The sequence below is a fragment of the Peromyscus maniculatus genome, chromosome 1, assembly GCF_049852395.1.
Source record: "Peromyscus maniculatus bairdii isolate BWxNUB_F1_BW_parent chromosome 1, HU_Pman_BW_mat_3.1, whole genome shotgun sequence".
In the NCBI taxonomy this organism is placed as follows: domain Eukaryota; kingdom Metazoa; phylum Chordata; class Mammalia; order Rodentia; family Cricetidae; genus Peromyscus; species Peromyscus maniculatus.
The window spans coordinates 93503724-93520544 of record NC_134852.1 but is presented as its reverse complement, the minus strand read 5'-3'; the positions used below and the strand labels follow the sequence as shown (position 1 = coordinate 93520544).

General features: G+C 47.1%; 1 protein-coding gene across 8 annotated transcripts in view; it reads right to left on the bottom strand.

The window, feature by feature from the left end:
* The window catches only part of Sh3gl3 (SH3 domain containing GRB2 like 3, endophilin A3), a 133689-nt gene extending 117742 nt beyond the window's left edge, over positions 1-15947 (bottom strand). The window contains exon 1 of one of the 8 annotated variants that reach the window (XR_013042895.1): positions 15772-15947. Coding sequence is in view for 3 of the 8 variants with exons in the window: in XM_076546255.1 (XP_076402370.1) it covers positions 15452-15511 (60 nt within the window). In the remaining 5 variants the exon portion in view is untranslated. Of the gene's footprint in view, positions 1-12678; positions 12779-15451; positions 15650-15771 lie in introns of those variants that run through there. The other 7 variants (XM_006969966.4, XM_076546280.1, XM_015989507.3 and 4 more) reach the window with 7 other exon arrangements.
* Positions 15948-16821: the final 874 nt, after the last annotated feature.

The window sequence follows — 16821 nt, the reverse complement described above, 5'->3', positions numbered from 1 at the left end:
CCAGCTGTGTGACCTTGAGTGGGCTCTATTTAACCCTACCATGATGTCATTCTCTTCTGCAGGGGGAGGGCCACCACAGCGCCTTTCTGATACAGTTACTGTGAGGACTCAGGAGACCTGCAGCCTCCAGCACATTCTGCACAGCATTTCTGTGAAATAAGACTAATTACTATAATCATTAAGACCTATGTAATGGTTAAGACTCATGCAATGGTTGATTTAATGCAAAAAAAAAAATTTTCCTGGGTAAGATATTTTTTAGTTTTAGAAATCTTGACTCCTAATTCTTTACTTATGAAAAGCCAATCTGGAAAGAAAGTAAATGTCCGCATTCTATACAAAACTGAAAAAAATAGTGAAAATGTTCATTCTGAGGTAACACCCCAGGGTTCAGCTATCAGGGATCTGGAAACCCCAGGTTTCTCAAGAGGTGTAAGCTCAGCTGTGAAGGAAGAGCACACACACACACAGTCACTCACAAGTCACACAGCAAGCGTGTCTAAAGGCCTCTGTATGAGTGGCAGCTGGCAAGGTCCAGAAGGAAAGCCCAAGACAAATTCTGTACAACAAACACTGTCGTTATCCATATGTGTACCAGGCTGGGGCAGCAGGGACAGAGGCAAGCCACAGATTTGGGGAGGAAAAGAGAACGGATACAAAATGACCCTTAAGCTAAGCAAGTAGTCCTCGCCCTGGCTTTGAAAATGGGAGGTTTCCGAGCAGAAGTAACTGAACAGATGAAGGCATGAATGGGCATAGACTTCTAGAGGATGGAGTGGGGGTGGGATTGGGGGAGGGGCGGGAGGGGTGGGTATTCACCAGGGAAGAGGGTGGCTACAAGCAGCTCTCCATTAGAAATGTCCCCATATGTGAAATTATAATGTCTACCCAGGCCATTGAGGTGAGCCTGGGGGTTGGGAGTTGGGGAGAGCAACAGGTCAAATGTATTCTGATGGCAAGAGAGCACTGTGTTCTGTTAAGATAGGAGCCACCTCAGCTGTGAAGCTGGGGCATTCAATGGGGATAAACAGGATGGGGATGTGTGGGAGCCCACAGAGATTGCAACTTGTGGTGTGACTCAAGGTCAGAGAGTCAGAGTTGACGTTGCTCTCCAAGGCTGCATGATAGGGTGCAAAGGCGTGGTTACCAGGTGTCTTAGACTCCAAGGTCTAATCACAAGATGCTTTGCCGTGGGGCGTGGTTACCAGGTGTTTTGAAGAATCTACACTTGGTTGTACATTATGCTTTGATCTTGAAAGGGGGAGGTCTTTTGCCTCTCCCCTTGCTAGTGTATAAAAAGCCCATTAGAAATAAACTCGAGGCTGCTGGGTTTTGACCCAGGGCCCCCCTGAAGTTATCTTTTTCTTCATCTATGTCTATATTTCTTCCTATTATTTCCCAATTCCTCACTCCCCCCTTCAAGGGACTCTTCAATAGGTTGGGGCTGAACCCCAACACTGGGTCCCAACAGAGATGGGAGGACTATTTAGTGAGGTAGCATCCACATGGGACTTAGAGAATGGATAGTGAGGAATAAGGAGCCACTGAAATGGGAAGCTACAAAAACAGCCAAGAAGGATGGAATCCCGTAGATTCTAGACAAGATCGATAGTGTGGTCTGCACGTCTCTAACGACTGCTCAGGGAAAGGCTGCCAGTTTCAAAGCCAGGAACAGTCAAGGAGCAGGGAGGAAAGAGGTCAAGGAAAGCCTGTGCTAGCACACACGGTCTCCCAAGGATGCAGATGAGTAGGAGAGAATGGCGACATCCACGGTGGTGTCAGACACTCCCGGAGTATTTGCCTATGTCCCGTGGATCACCTGCGAACTCGGGACAAGTAGTGATGCACACAGAAGTACACGGGTTCAAGGGTTCTGACCCAGTTCTTTCTAAAACCAGCTATGAATGCAAACCAGTGAAAGTTGTCTTCTCTGTCCTGAAGAAGAATTAACTCACCAAACTGTGTTCACTGGTCCTTAGAAATCACGATACAAGGAGTATCAGCAGAAGTGGAGTCCTTTGCGGAGAGATGAGAAGGTTTTGTGAACTTGAGAATGACCTTTGGCCTTGCTAACTGGATGCATTTAAGGGTCATAGGAAGGATGTACACTGGTCCTGACACTCCTTGGAGGTTATTCAAGTTTCTCATCTGGTATCATTTATTAAAATTATGAGAATATTTTTAACAGATTACTATGAAGATTGAGTTTGTTGGTACCTACTACAATCAGTCAAACAAAAAGCACTCAATAAACAAACTCTGGGAATGATTCCAGATATCCCCCCAGTTATAGAGAAGGAAGTCAAATCCCAAGGCAGGTTAAAGTCACTCTCCCAAAGTCACACTTAGAAGCGAAGTTGGGACACCAGTTTGCCTCACTCTGAGTCCTGGTACCCCATGCTTCTCCCCTCACAATGAACTCCAAAGCTTTTAGCCTGTTCTGTGATGAGGTCCTCACAGCCAGCTGGTAACCCCTTTCCAGAGGAGCCGATCCACTCCCATAGTTCTATAAGCCCAAGACACAGTCAAAGTCAAGCTGGCAGCCTGTGTGGCCAAACTCTCTCCACCATCAACAGGGGTTCACCTCCTGTTGAGCTGGCATCACAAAACACTGTAGAAGAGAACTGAGTGATGGGCACATTTGGTTTAACAATGCCTAGCCAGAGGCAAAAGGAAAAGACAAGGAAAGAGAAATTCCTGTTCCCCCGGTGATCCTATCTCCTTTCCTTCAGAATGTGCCAGGCCCCCATCCCTACAGAAAAGTAAGAGAAGTGAAAGCCGTGACCCCTCGTGTTGGAGACTTCGGTCCTTGCTTCTCATGGCTACATGATGGAATTTTATTTCCATTCCATGACATTTCTATGTTGCATGCTAGCCTTGCAGTATCACTCCTACTCCAGGATGTTCGGCCATCAGATCAAGCAATAAATCTTAAAGAGCCAGAGCTATGAGTTCTATGAGCTATCTCAATGATGCCTTTTCATGGAAAAAAGCCTGAGTCAAAACACCAATTTGAGTGGTAGGGATCCACCAGGGATAAAGTTCAAGAATGTTGGTTAATTTCCTTTAACCAAATTTTACGAGTCACCTGAAACTAAGTTCTGTTGTATACATGTCACTTTCACTTCTGCGATGATAATGTTCAAAGAACCAGCCAGGGTAGCATAACCGCCTCAAGAGAAATAACTACCCATCCTTGCGCCCTATCTCCAAATATTGCTAAGTCGTTCACTATGAGCAAAGCCTTCGTTCTACTTCATCTCTCGCTAGCTTTTGCACAACCGTGTGAGGCTGCCCACTCCTGTCAAAGCCTTTCTTCCACTGGTCCACACACTCAGGACTGTCAGGCCCACAGCTCTCTGCCCTTGCCCTGATCATACCACAGAATGCCACATGCTGCCAGCTCTTGACATGGGCAGAAGCTCGGGTCAGCTCAGTCCACCCTACCTCCCCATAATTTTTCTGGGAACTTCCACAAAGACCAAGAGCGATCTCTGCAAGGACCCATTTTTAACTTCTGAGCAAAGGTATTGGTAATGCCATGTGCATCATCTACCCAAACCTGATAAAAAAGACAATCTGTGGATAAGTGATTCAAAGCCATTTTCGTCTACAAGATTTTGAAGCCTACCACACGGCAATGAACCACGTTTGTTCATCACACTTTTTTAGTACCCACAGCTTTCAGAAGTTTAATTACCAATATTTCAAAACTATGAAGTCTCATCTAAAAATCAAGACTTTGAACACCCCCTCCCAAAATAAGGAAGAGTTCAGCTAACTGTAGGCTAGAAGAATCAGAAGCAGGCCACCCATCGAGGCCCCAGCTCACCATCATCACTGTCTGTGGGTGTTCATGAACACTAGCAGACAGCTTCCTGAGTACCCACTGTGTGTCAGTCAAGGGAGGCTTGAGACACCGTAAGGAGTAAACAGGACAAGAAATGATCCAACATGAACATCAGATAAAAAGGGGCTTAAAATTGGATGACATGAAGGACTTCTGCTTCAGAAAGATAGAGTAGGTGTACTTTCCAAATTCTTCCCAGTGACTAGAGCTAAAGCTCTGGGCATTGTCTCCAGCACAAACACAGGAAGACTCAAGAGCAGACAAGAGGCATACTAGTCAAAGTCACTGGGCACAACCCCAAAACGGCATGTTAGCAAGTTCTGTAATTACTAGAGCCGGAGAAACTGGCAACCTAAAAATGCCAGCGAACTCAAAGAAACAGTGTTCCAAGAGAGGCCTGCTCTCTCTCAACCATAGAGCAAGCAAGTGGCCAGCTAGAAAGGCAGAAAATTCTTAAATAGTAACTGCTTTACTCAGGTCATACTGCACGGAAAGAAAAAAAAATTAATGATAGGTAGATAATAGATTAGATAGATAGATAGATAGATAGATAGATAGATAGATAGATAGATAGATAGATAGAGATAGATAGAGATAGATAGATAGAGATAGATAGATAGAGATAGATAGATAGATAGATAGATAGATAGATAGATAGATAGATAGATAGATAGATAGATAGATAGATAGATGATAGACAGACTGACCAATCCTGTGGTCCCATAGTTCACATCAACAAAGGGTGAGATGGAGACTAGACTTTTGCCTTTGGCCAGACTGTGACAAGTTGACTTACCCCTGTCCCCTCCTTGTCCACAGTGTTGAGTAGACATGTGATACTGTCATCCTCACAGCATAGTAAAAACCCACTTTCTCAACCTTGGGTGTCAGTGGAGGCCATGTGGGGAGACCGACTTCCATTTCCACTGGAGGTCCCTGCCCTCTTGCCAAGAGGAATATGTCAGATAGGCTGAGTGGAGAGTCAGTTCATCCATCATGACTAGTGGTAAGGAAACCCCTTCCATGGTGTAGGGTGAGACCAAGTGGGGAGCAGTAGCAAGGTACTTCCACCCCTCCCAGATAGCGAGACATCAATGGGGACCTGATGGGCATCAGAAGTCCCAGTCCCTCCACAACAAGGAGATATTCCTACTTCTAAAGTCAGCCGTGTCTTAGGAACCAGAACCTGGACCCTTCCTCCACCTGGAAGGAATATGACAGTGACATTCCCCTCCTGAACAGAGCAGTGTCAAATAAAACCAACAAATCACAACCATTTAACTAAGATCCAGCGCCTCATAATAGCTAAATGCCCAGATTTTAATGAAAAATCATTCATTCCAAGAGTCCAGGAGATTTCAGGTTGAAAAGGCAACTGGTGGGTGGGAACACCAGGCTGACAGACAGATTACAAGGGCAGCATCAGTCTTTAAAGGGAGCAACAAGTAATTGTCAACATGCTTTAAATCAATGAACCAAGAAGAAATCTCAACCAAGACATATAGACGATGCAAATGAGATGCTAGAATTAAAAATTCTGAAGTCAGAATTTAAAACTCTGTGTGCAGCTCATGCAGAGTGCAGGAAACAGAGAAATGTGAACTAGGAGACAGGGTCATACAAATTACCCAACCTGAACAACAGAGAAAAAACAAGCTGGGAGAGAAGAAGACAGCCCCAGGGACATGGGAGATGATAATAAAACAATCAACATTCATGTCACTGGAGCCCCAAAAGGAAAGAAGAAAGAGAACAGGGCTGTTAAGCACGCAAAGAAATAGTGAGTGAAAATTCCAAATTTGGCAGAAGACGGAGCCTACTGACTCGGGAAGCCAAGTGAACAACCGACAGGACAGAGATGAAACTAACCCCCATCCCCCCCACCCCTCACCCCCCACCCCCAGACACAGCACAGTCACTCATCTAAAAACCAAAGGCACTGGAAACATCTTGAGACCAGAAACCGAAATGGCATCTAACCTCCAGAAGGTTATATATTATACCAGATCACAGCCAAAAGATGAACTTGACACAAATAGCCAATAAACAGATCAAGGAAATGCAAATCAAGCCGACAGTGAGCTTCCACCCACTTCAGTCCACACGGCTATCATCAAGAAACCAAACGAACACAAATGCTAAAAAGGGTGTGAAGGAGTCGGGGAGCCCTCCCACATCATGGGGGGAGCCCTCACACATCTTGGCAGACATGTAAATTAGTCCAGGTACTATATAAATCATTATGGAGGTTCCTCAACAAAACTTAAAACAGAGTTTCTATATGATCCAGCTATACCACTGCCAGATTATATACACAATGAACTCTGAGTCCGTGTGCCACAAAGATCCCTGCACTGTTCACAATAGTGAGCTATCCAGAACCAGCCTAGGTGTCCAGTGACAAACGAATGGATAGGGGACACGTGGTGTGCACACCCAACGGAGTTTTATTCAGTCATGAAGAAGAATGAAATTGTATCAGCTGCAGGAAAGTAAGTGGAGCTAGAAACCATCATGGTCAACCAGACAGTAAAAAGCAAATCCCTCCTACTCTATTGTACAAGCAGAAGCTAGATTAAAGAGATACAGATGTAGAAGAGACCACTGAGGTGAAGGAAGGACATTGGCAGAAGGAAAGAGGGGGATATGATCAAAGCACATTATGTATGTATCTGAGAAATCTCGTAAGGAAACGCATCATTTTTGTACAATAAACATATAAAAATGTCAGTAAAAGAAAAAAAAGCTTTGAACCAAAACAATGGGACAGCACCCAGAACCTGGAAAGGCGGGTACAGAGCGCAGAGCTGCTGCTGTCACGGGCAAACATGGACGCGATCTGGAGGAGTGAGACGACCGGCAGCTTCCTTCTTTGGTGGTGGGAAGTGTGGCTGGCTGCCTGTGACTGGCTGAAGCCTGCTGTGTATAATACTCTGAGGTGGATTTGGCATAAGCTGTAATGCTGGGGTTCATGGGGGAATGCGAAGGGCAGCCTCAGCAGATGGCCTCCTGCTTGATCACTTTAACATCACGGAGGCCAGAAGAAAGGGTCACAATGGATTCCAAGAGCAGAGGGAAGAATCGCCACCACAGGCCATCCACCCACAGCAGAACTCCTTCAGCAGTAAAGGAAAAGCGAAAGCATCCTTGGATGAAAGAAAATTAAGAGATTGCCACCAGCCCCTTATACTGACAGAATGGCTATAAAAACAAGTTCTCAAACAAAAAAAGGTAATAATAAGAGAGACTTGGACCACTGGAAAGGAAGACAGAACACAGCAAGACTACAGAAGCAGTACACCACTTCCCCTCTTGAGCTTTCTAAATAATTTTTGATGGCTAAAGCACAAATTATAACAGTGCTTCATGTGCATCTAGGTGAACAGAGGATACAACGAGTGTAATTACACTGAAAATGGGGAGGGGGTGGGAGATAAAGGAAAGTACGTCCTCTACAGTCATTTAACTGTTACAATGGCAATACGGTAAACCGTGACGAGTTGCTTACATTTATCCTAGTAACTAGAATAGTCACTACCAATCTATACAAAAATATTCATATGAAAACACCACACAGAATTCAAATAAACTTCAACTAACTCACAGAAAGAGGGAGAAAAAGAAAGAAATTCAAAACAGAGTCTGTAGCAGGAATCTTAGAGAGTCTAATTAATAAAATCAAACCCGAGGCCAATTATTGGGGTAAACACTGGAAGATCAGAGACAGAACAAGCCACAGCTACCCTCACCTCACCGGATCCTCAGCTGGTCCTGTTTCCTCAGACTAGAAACCTCTGAGTCCTCATCCAGAATAAATCTCAGCTGAACTGCTGCTTGAAAGCCTGAAAGCTTAACCAGCCAAATGCATCTAGTTTCTGGTCCTCATGCCTTATATATCTTTCTGCTTTCTACCACCACTCCCTAGGATTAAAGGCTCACTTTCTGGGATTAAAGGCTTGTGTCACCATGCCTGGCCATTTCCAATGGGGCCTTGAACTCACAGAGATCCAGAGGGATTTCTACCTCTGGAATGCTACGATTAAAAGTGTGTATGCCACCATTTTCTAGCCTTTGTATCTAGTGGCTGTTCTGTCTCTGACCCCAGATAAGTTTATTAGGGTACACAATATTTTGGGGAACACAATACCACCACAAGAGTCAGCAAAAATAAATTAAAATGGCAGCCTTTAACCCTAACATGTAAATAAGTACATTAAATGTAAATGGCCTAAATACAACACTTAAAGAATATGACAGTTGGGATTTGAATTTGAATGTTCCCCTCAGACTCACATTTTGAATAATTTACCCCTAAATTGCAGTATTGTTTGGAAGACTACAGCAACTTCAGAAGGTCAGGCCTGGCTCTTAGAAATGGGTCACTGGGGGCCGGCCTTTGAAAGTGGGTTCTGGACCTGCTCCTGGTCAGTACCATGTGAGTGGCTGCCTTCCATTGCTTCCACCACTACAGAAGGAACCACTCCCACCACCATGCTTGTCCCCTATGACAAACAGAAACCACTCTAAAACTGTGAGCCAAATATTAACCTTTCCCTCCTTGAGTTCTCTCAGCCAGGTATTTTGTCAGAGCAAACAACCAATACAAAATCTGACTGCACTTTGCCCAAGCAATGCACTTCAAATATTGCAATAATGGGAAGGCTAAAATCAAAGCAGAACTGGTGAGCTATATTAATATCAGATAGACATTAGGGCCAAAAAACTACCACAGTGGAAACTGACTTTAACTTTAAGTTTGGGTTTTATTTTTAGATGCAACTAGAAGCCAGGGAAGACCTATCACTAGACTAGCATGGCCTTAGATACATTTTTGTTTTATTTTAATATGTATTGATTGTACATATTAATGGAGTTGATATGGTGTTTCAATAGATACACATAGCATTCACTTGTTTTCTTATCTCTGGCTTATTTCACTTAATGAAATATACTATAGTTATGTATTTTTAAACTACAATGACAGGATCGCCTTTCTTCTTTGTGGCTGTATAAGAATTTATTGTGTCATATTTTCTTTACCCATCCATCCACTGAGAGGCACCTAGGTTGACTGTGTAACTCTTGTGACAATAAACAATAAACATGGATGTGCAGGTGGCTCTTAGGTACACTGCTTCCCCTTCCTTTGGTAACCCAGAAGGGAATAGCTGGATAACACAGAGTTCCACACTGTTCTCCACAGGGGCTTTTTAAATTTATGTTTCCAACAACAATTGATGACTGATGACTTCCTTTCCTCTCCAGCATTTTCAACCTTCTGTTTTCTCTAGTTGTATCTTTTGAAAAGCAACTGGCCATGGTGAGTGAACAGACTGTATGTAGACGGGCAGGCACAGGGGTCTATGATGGAATGGGAAGCCGCAGCAGCCATGGGGGCAGGGGAGCTGACCAGAGCAGACCAGCCAGGGCAGAGTTGGAGAGCACCCGCTGAATTAAGGATACACTTTCAAAGCAGAGCCAGAAGGACCACACTAATGAACTGATGATGTGACAGAGGAATCAAGGCCCAGTCCAGTCCTAGGCTTTGTTTTGCTTTGTTGTATTTTGTTTTACTTAAGGGGCTGAACAGGTGTTTGAGATCACTAGTAGAAAGATGCAGGAGGAAACAGACAAGAGTTCCTGTCTACGACTCTCCACCGCACTGTCTGAGAGGAAAGGTAGAACGGATTTATGTCTACATTTAGGAGGAGCAGCTGAGCCAGAAATACAGTTTTGAGATTCATCGGTGCATATGCTGTATTTAAATGTGGGTAAGCCTCCTCGAAAGAGTGCAAGTCTGGAAAACAGGAGGCAGAGGGCCGGCTTGGTACAGCGCTGTGCAGTCCAGGAATGAAAAGCCATTTACAGAGCCTGGAGGATCGGCCGGCTGGCTGAGCACAGGGGAACGCAGGCAGGTGCTGGGCCAGACCACAGCTGACTGGTCAAATGTTGCCGAGAGTTCAGATGGGAAAGTGACCATCAGACTGAGGGACACTGAAGACCCAATCACGTGTGGCCTCAAAGTACAGGAGAAAACTCAATCGAAATGGATTGAAAATCAGACGGTTGGCAGAAATCCAAGAGAGGGTGTGAGCTCCCTCAGTGTACCCGCTGATAAAGGATGGGGGTGTGGGGGTGCGCAGCCAAGAGGGGGTCCTCTTTTTGAGAAATAGAGAACTCATAGCTACATGCTGATGGGAATGACTCGGGAGAAAAGAATGGTACTTAGGAGCGCTGCAGCCACAGGGGCAAAGCCCCCAGACAGTGAGAATGGGAGGGGCTGGGCTTGGAGGCACCATGGAGTGACTCGACCCTGTACTGCGTTCCTGTTACACCCAGAGAAGCAGAAAAACACCCCCACATGAGCAAAAGGGACCTCTGGATGACTGAAGTGCAGCCCAGAGTAGAGGCAGGAACAGAGAGCTACGACTCAAATATCAGATTCACCAGGGAGGACCCACATCCCAGAGCCGGAAACAGTCACAGCTCTGTTCCTGGCAGGGAAAGCAACAGGAGTCATCAGTACTGGGGGGCGCGGGGGGGGGGGGGGGGGAGCGTCTCCCTGAACCATACAAGATGGTGCCTGCCGATAACCCCAGCACTGCGGAGGTGGAGGGTCAGGAATTCAAGGTCATCCTCACCTACATAAAGAATTAGGGACCAGCTTGGGCCACATGAGACTGTCTGAGAAAGAAAGAACTAGAAAGAGAGAACGAGAGACAGACGTGTGTGTGTGTGTGTGTGTGTGTGTGTGTGTGTGTGTGTGTGTGTGTGTATGAGAGAGAGAGAGAGAGAGAGAGAGAGAGAGAGAGAGAGAGAGAGAGAGAGAGAGAAGGGGGGAGGGGAAGAACCAGGAACTGGGTGAGAGACACCACCAGGAATGAGGGAGGGCATCGGGTACAGCAGTATGCATGTGATGACTTTGGGAACCGCAGAGGAAGAGGCCAGTGGGAAGCCACTGCTTCAGAGAATAATGCTCACCTGTTACTTAGCTAAATAAAGTACCGTATCCATTCTGTTTACTAACCATGTTATTTTCTGGGTAAAACCTGCCAGTCACCATGTCCCAATGCACATGACACACACACCTCCACATACTTAGTGTTAGGAAATACAATTTGCACTCAATGTACTTAATAAAGCTAAAAGCTGATCTTAACAGGAAGGAACACTACTTCCCAATGTGCTTTAAAAGCAAATCCCAAGAGATCCCTGAGTTTTACTTTATAGAACAAGAAGAACTGTTTGGGTTATATTGTATCTTTCAGTTATTAAAAACTCCAATTTGGTTTGAACATCTACTCTAGGACCCTGGCTTTTAAACCAAAGTACACAGATTTATGGATTAATTTGTCTGTGTGAAAGACAGCAAGAATGTTTTATCTTTAATATATTTTCCGATGCGTCTAAGAAGAAAAAAATAAATCATTATGGATTTTACAAAGTGCATTTTTATCTTTTTCTCTAATGAGAAAGTGAAACAAAAGACATTCATTGTCTCCCTAGAGAATCTCATCATTTATTAGGGTCATCTTTCCCTGAAGCATTTGTCCATAAATGGCCAGCCTGCAGTCAATGTCTGCAGGGGCATCTGTCAGGGCCCCTATGGCCACTCAGCCTTTTTCAACTTGATGCACTAACAGAGAAAGAACAAGTTACCAAAAGGCTATGTTAAGGGCTTTCCCATGTCCTACTGTGGTCATGTGACAGAGGCTATGAGCATTGTCACATAAAAGCACAAAGAGGTAAATTCAACATGGAGCCTATGACATTATGAACACTGGGTGGTTAGACTTAGGAGAGGAAGAGAGAAGGAGTGATACTGGTCCCTGGACTTTCATGGGAATATGGCACAGGCCCTAAGAGGCTAGAAGGTCCTGGAATGAAAAAAAAAAAAAAAAAAAAAAAAAAAGATGTCTACTAGTACAGCATCCAGGACAGAGCATCCATCCACAGTAGGGTCTGGGCCTCCCTCATCAACAGTGACTACTGTCAGGAGAAACTACCATGAAATAAAGCGCAGCCAACCTGATCAGTGAAGGACCTCGCAGATGCACTACCAGAGTGTACCTTTCTTGCTCCTGTGCTGTGCTTAGCAAGATGCCACGGTGGCAGCTCTGAGCTATTTGAATTTACGTCTAGCAGCTCCACCTGCATCTCTGCAAGAAGAATAACTGGTTCTATTTAAAACTCTGCGAAAGAGTTTTAAAAGTGTTGAGTAACAAACTCAAGAAACCTGGTCCAGTGCAACGTCATCTCCAGGCTGACAGTTCATCTTCGGGGAAGCACAAGGCTCTGTTCTCAACGGCAGGGAAGAGGTTAGGAAAGAAGAAGCAGTTAGCCAGGGTGTTGAGTCATTTTGCCCTGCCATGGACCTGATTCCCTTGCTTGTAAAGGGTCCATATTGTCTTTGTCTTTCTCCAAAACATTTTAAGTAAATTACTTAAGAATTTCAGCCAGGTTGTGGTGGTGCACACCTTTAAATCCCAACAATCAAGAGGCAGAGGCAGGTGGATCTCGAGTTCCAGGTCCCTCTGATCTATAGAGTGAGTTCCAAGACAGCCAGGGCTACACAGATAAACCCTGCCTCAAAAGACAAAAAGAAGGGAGGGGGGATCCAGAACTCACACACACACACACACACACACACACACACACACACACACACACACACACACACTATCTAGATCGAGAAATGGATGCACAGACAGACACTCCCTCCCCCATTCTGTGTGTGTGCATGTATTTACAATTCATATACTATGCAGCTCATTTAAAGTGTATAATGCAGGGGCTGGAGGGATGGTTCAGTGATTAAAAGCACTTACTGCTCTTCCAGAGGACCTGAGTTCAGTTCTCAGCACTCACATTGGGTAGCTGACAAGCACCTCTAACTCTTGCTCCGAGGAATCCAATGCCCTCTTCTGGCTTCCTCGGGCACCCACACAGCACATAACACACAGAGAGAAATAATAATAATAGTGATAATAATAAATCTTTAAAAGTACACAAACAATGGCTTTTAGCATACTCAGAGTTTTGCAAACCCAGCACCATCAAGGGCAGCCCAGGAACCCAACTTGGGAATCCTCTCGTCATTCATCATGCAGAGAGAAAAACCAAGGAGGCCCAGATGGGTTAAGTCCAAGGTCGCAGAGCTGATCATGGCAAGGAGCCAGCCCTGAATCCCTGGGAATTATTAGCCATTGACATCATCTGGGACTCCCTTTCCCTGCCCTTGGGAAAGCTCAGAGTGAATTAAAGCCCGCTGTGAAAATGTTGTTTGAGAACATCTGGCATTCCTTATGACTCTGCTCCCTCGTATTAAATTAACACAAACCAATTTCTCCAAGACTGTTGCACTGCACAATTTCTAAGAAAGATGTCTAGAACTGAGCTGGGGATGTAGCTCAGTCAGAAGAGGGATTGCCTAGCATGCAGGAAGCCCTGGGTTCAGTCCTCAGCACTGCAAAAAAAATGTGCATGGCGCTGCCGTCCTGTAACCCCAGCACTGGAGAGAGAGAGAGAGAGAGAGAGAGAGAGAGAGAGAGAGAGAGAGAGAGAGAGAGAGAGAGAGAGAGAGAAGCAGGTCTCAGAAGTTTACAGTCATTCTCGACTGTGGAGCCAAGGTAGGGCTAGATAAGACCTGGGAGGGAGGAGGGAAGAAGGGGAGGATGGAAATCTCTAGAACAGGTTTGAAACTTCCCAAGTACTTTAACCCCCACATGCAGGTAAGTTCAGGGAGAATCTGTGATGTCTCACTTTCCAAATGAAGCACAAATCATTTCAGTGAAAGGAAGGAAAGATTTAGACCAGTGTTTCTTAACCTCCCTAGCCCAGCAATCTTATCAGTTCCTCATGTTGTGATAATGACCCCCACCACCACCCACCATAAAATTACTTTGTTGCTGCTTCCTGTCATTTTGCTACTGTTGTGAATCCTAATGTAAATATCTGCTCTGCAGGATGTCTGATATGCGACCCATAGGTTGAGAACCACTGATTTCCACCGGAGGTAGGAACACACCCATCCCAAAGACAATGATGACTGAATGTACTCAGATCCCTCGAAGGTCTCCTCAAAAGGGCTCATTTCCTGCCAGGGCTAAGGAAGACAATGTCACAAGTGTGGCCAACCATTACTCAAGCATGGCCTCGTGGGCAGAGGCTCTGGGACTCCTGGCTGCCCAACTCAGCTGCTCCAGTGTTATGGCAGAAGTAGAAGCTAACTGCCACAGCCTTTAAATGCCTACCTGCCCTCTCAATATGTATCTCTCTCTCTCTCTCTCTCTCTCTCTCTCTCTCTCTCTCTCTCTCTCTCTCTCTCTCTCTCTCTCTCTCTGTCTCTCTCTGTCTCTCTCTCTCTCTCTCTGTCTCTCTCTCTCTCTCTCTCTCTCTCACACACACACACACACACACACACACACACACACACACACACACACAGTTATTCCTCCTGAGCTCCACTCATTCCTCATTTGTTACATACACATCTATGGAGCACTCATGCTCAGCAAACACCGGGCTAAGCACTGGTCAAGTGTGGCGCCCCCTAGAGTTTTTTATTTAGACAGCCTCAGCTCTCCCATTTTAAAATGTCCATTTTAACTGGAATTTCCCCCAAATCAGTACTTCCAGTTCCAGACCCCCAGGGCAGGATTCACCCATGGCCCAAAGGCCAATGACAACTGAATATGCCACAGACTTCTGGAAGTATTAGAGATCCAACAGTGGATGGATCCACCATCTCTGCCCTCACCCCACCGGCCCCTCCTCCAGGATTTTATCACCCTGAATAGCACCACTGTCCGCCCTAGGTCCCCTGCTGGGAACAGCCATCACTCAGTTTCCTTGTGGACCAGCTGTGACTGAGGCGCTAGCGGTGTCTTTCCGCCTGGGATAGAGAAGAAGAATTTTTCTAATGCCAGCTGCACTCTCAGGATCGGTTTGTGGGCGAAGCAGGGATGGAGCATCGCCACCGAGATGGACTCCAAACACAATCTGTCCACCTGGGTTCTAGCAAAATCGAGGCTGGGGAGGGGGTGGGGGCAGGGCAACAAATTCCGCAGGTGCTGGTGAACAGGTTTTACACCGTGGCCTCTACCATTGCTAGGAAAGTGTAGTGTTAGGATGCAAATTTGCTTGTGGTGTACACACACACACACACACACACACACACACACACACACACACCTCTTTCTTTTCTGGGTCCCTGTTTCCAGCTTCCTCTGCTCAAAATGCCCTCCCTCCCACAGCCATAGCCACAATTACTTCTCAAACTTAATCCCCAAATGCCTCGTCTTCACCTCCTGGAAGCTTCTCATGAAGCCCCTCACTGAGTCAGTCACCTGCCATCGTCTAGCGCGGAGGTGTGTCTAGCGCGGTTTGTTTACGTTGTGTTTTGGGTCTCCCCATCACACTATCATCTCTTTGAGAGCAGGAGCCTGGTGCCAACCTCGAGCCAACCAAGGGAAGAGGGCCGGCAAGGGAAGGACCACAGCGACGAGCCCCAAGCCCAGGGAAGCCAAGGCAGGGGCTGACCCCAGCCAGGGGGCAAGTACAACGCCCTGGGGAGCCCCCCAACGGACAGGCTGGAGATACCGGGGCAGGAGGGAGGCCTACCCGGGCGGCGGTCCCGGGGGCTTTCCTCCCTGCGCTCATCCTGGAGCCCACCACCTCCGATGTCTCCACCACCAAACCGCTCGTATTTACAACCGCCAGGGCTCAGCCGAAGACCCCCGAGACTCAGGGGAGGAGGCTCCACCGCGCGCAGCGCGGAGCGCGCGACCGCTACCCGCCCCCGCGCCCTCGTAGGCGACCAGAAACCCAGCCTGAGGGAGGCCGATGGGAACCCCGAGTCCATGGCCCGCGGACCCGGTGGGGACACCGCCTCCAGGTCCCCCTTCCTCGCGCCTCCTTACCTGGCTGGCTTTGTGGAACTGCTTTTTGAGCCCGGCCACCGACATCGCGGCGGCGCCCTGCCCGGGGGTGGTCTCGGGGCTCCGCCGGGCCACGCGGCCGCGACGCTGAGCGGAGCGGGCACCCCGGGCGGTCCCCGCGCGCCCCACGGCCACGGCCACCGCCACGGCGCTGTCACACTGGCACACGCGCGCGCGCAGATAGCAACACTGCGTTTCGAGGTTCGGGCGCGGCCTATTGGTCGAGCCTCGGTGGCATGCAAATGAAGCCACTGGGACCGCCCACGCTTCATTGTTGCGTGGCGACCAGAGCGCTTGAGCCAGGAAAGACACTAGTGGACGGGCTGGCGGTGGGATGTCCCCCGGATGCGGAGAGCCTCTCTGGACTTCTTTAGGCCAGCATGGGATGCAGCTGGCTCTGAGACTGTTCTGGACCCGAGGTCTTCTCTCTACTCTTCTGAGACTTGATGTGAAACCTGCTTTCACTCACTGGCAGCGACATCATCTCCCCTGCACATACACACCTGGACCTGCGAGTTTTGGAGAGCCCTGTGATATGAGGAAGGATCGCTGGGATGTGCATCTCAGGAAGGGAAACACCACAGGAACCAGGATCTGTGGTTAGGTGGGAGGGAGCCGGTTGTGGGAATCTAGGTGTGTGCTTTAGGCTGAGTCTGCCTCAGCAGTTTGGGGCCCCTGGGAGGGAGTTACTTGGTGGTTTACTGATAAACTCAGACTAGTCTCTCAGATGAACTGAGCCTCTTGTCAGCTACACAGTGCAAGATGCTGGAGACAGGGTCTTCCATTCCTCTCTTTACCAGAGATTTTGCCAGATGGGTGTCCAGGGGTGTCCGTTACACCCGGCCTTTTCACAGGGTCTAGAAGTGGTTGTTGAACAGCGGATGCCCAGCCATAGAAACTGAACTTTACATCAATTCATGTACCACCACCAAGTCTACTATTTTCCTTGAACTTGGCCTTTCAAAGCCCCTACGGCTCCTAATGCCTGTATCCGCTTTAGCAATGCCTCTCACTGGAACAAACAATCCAACT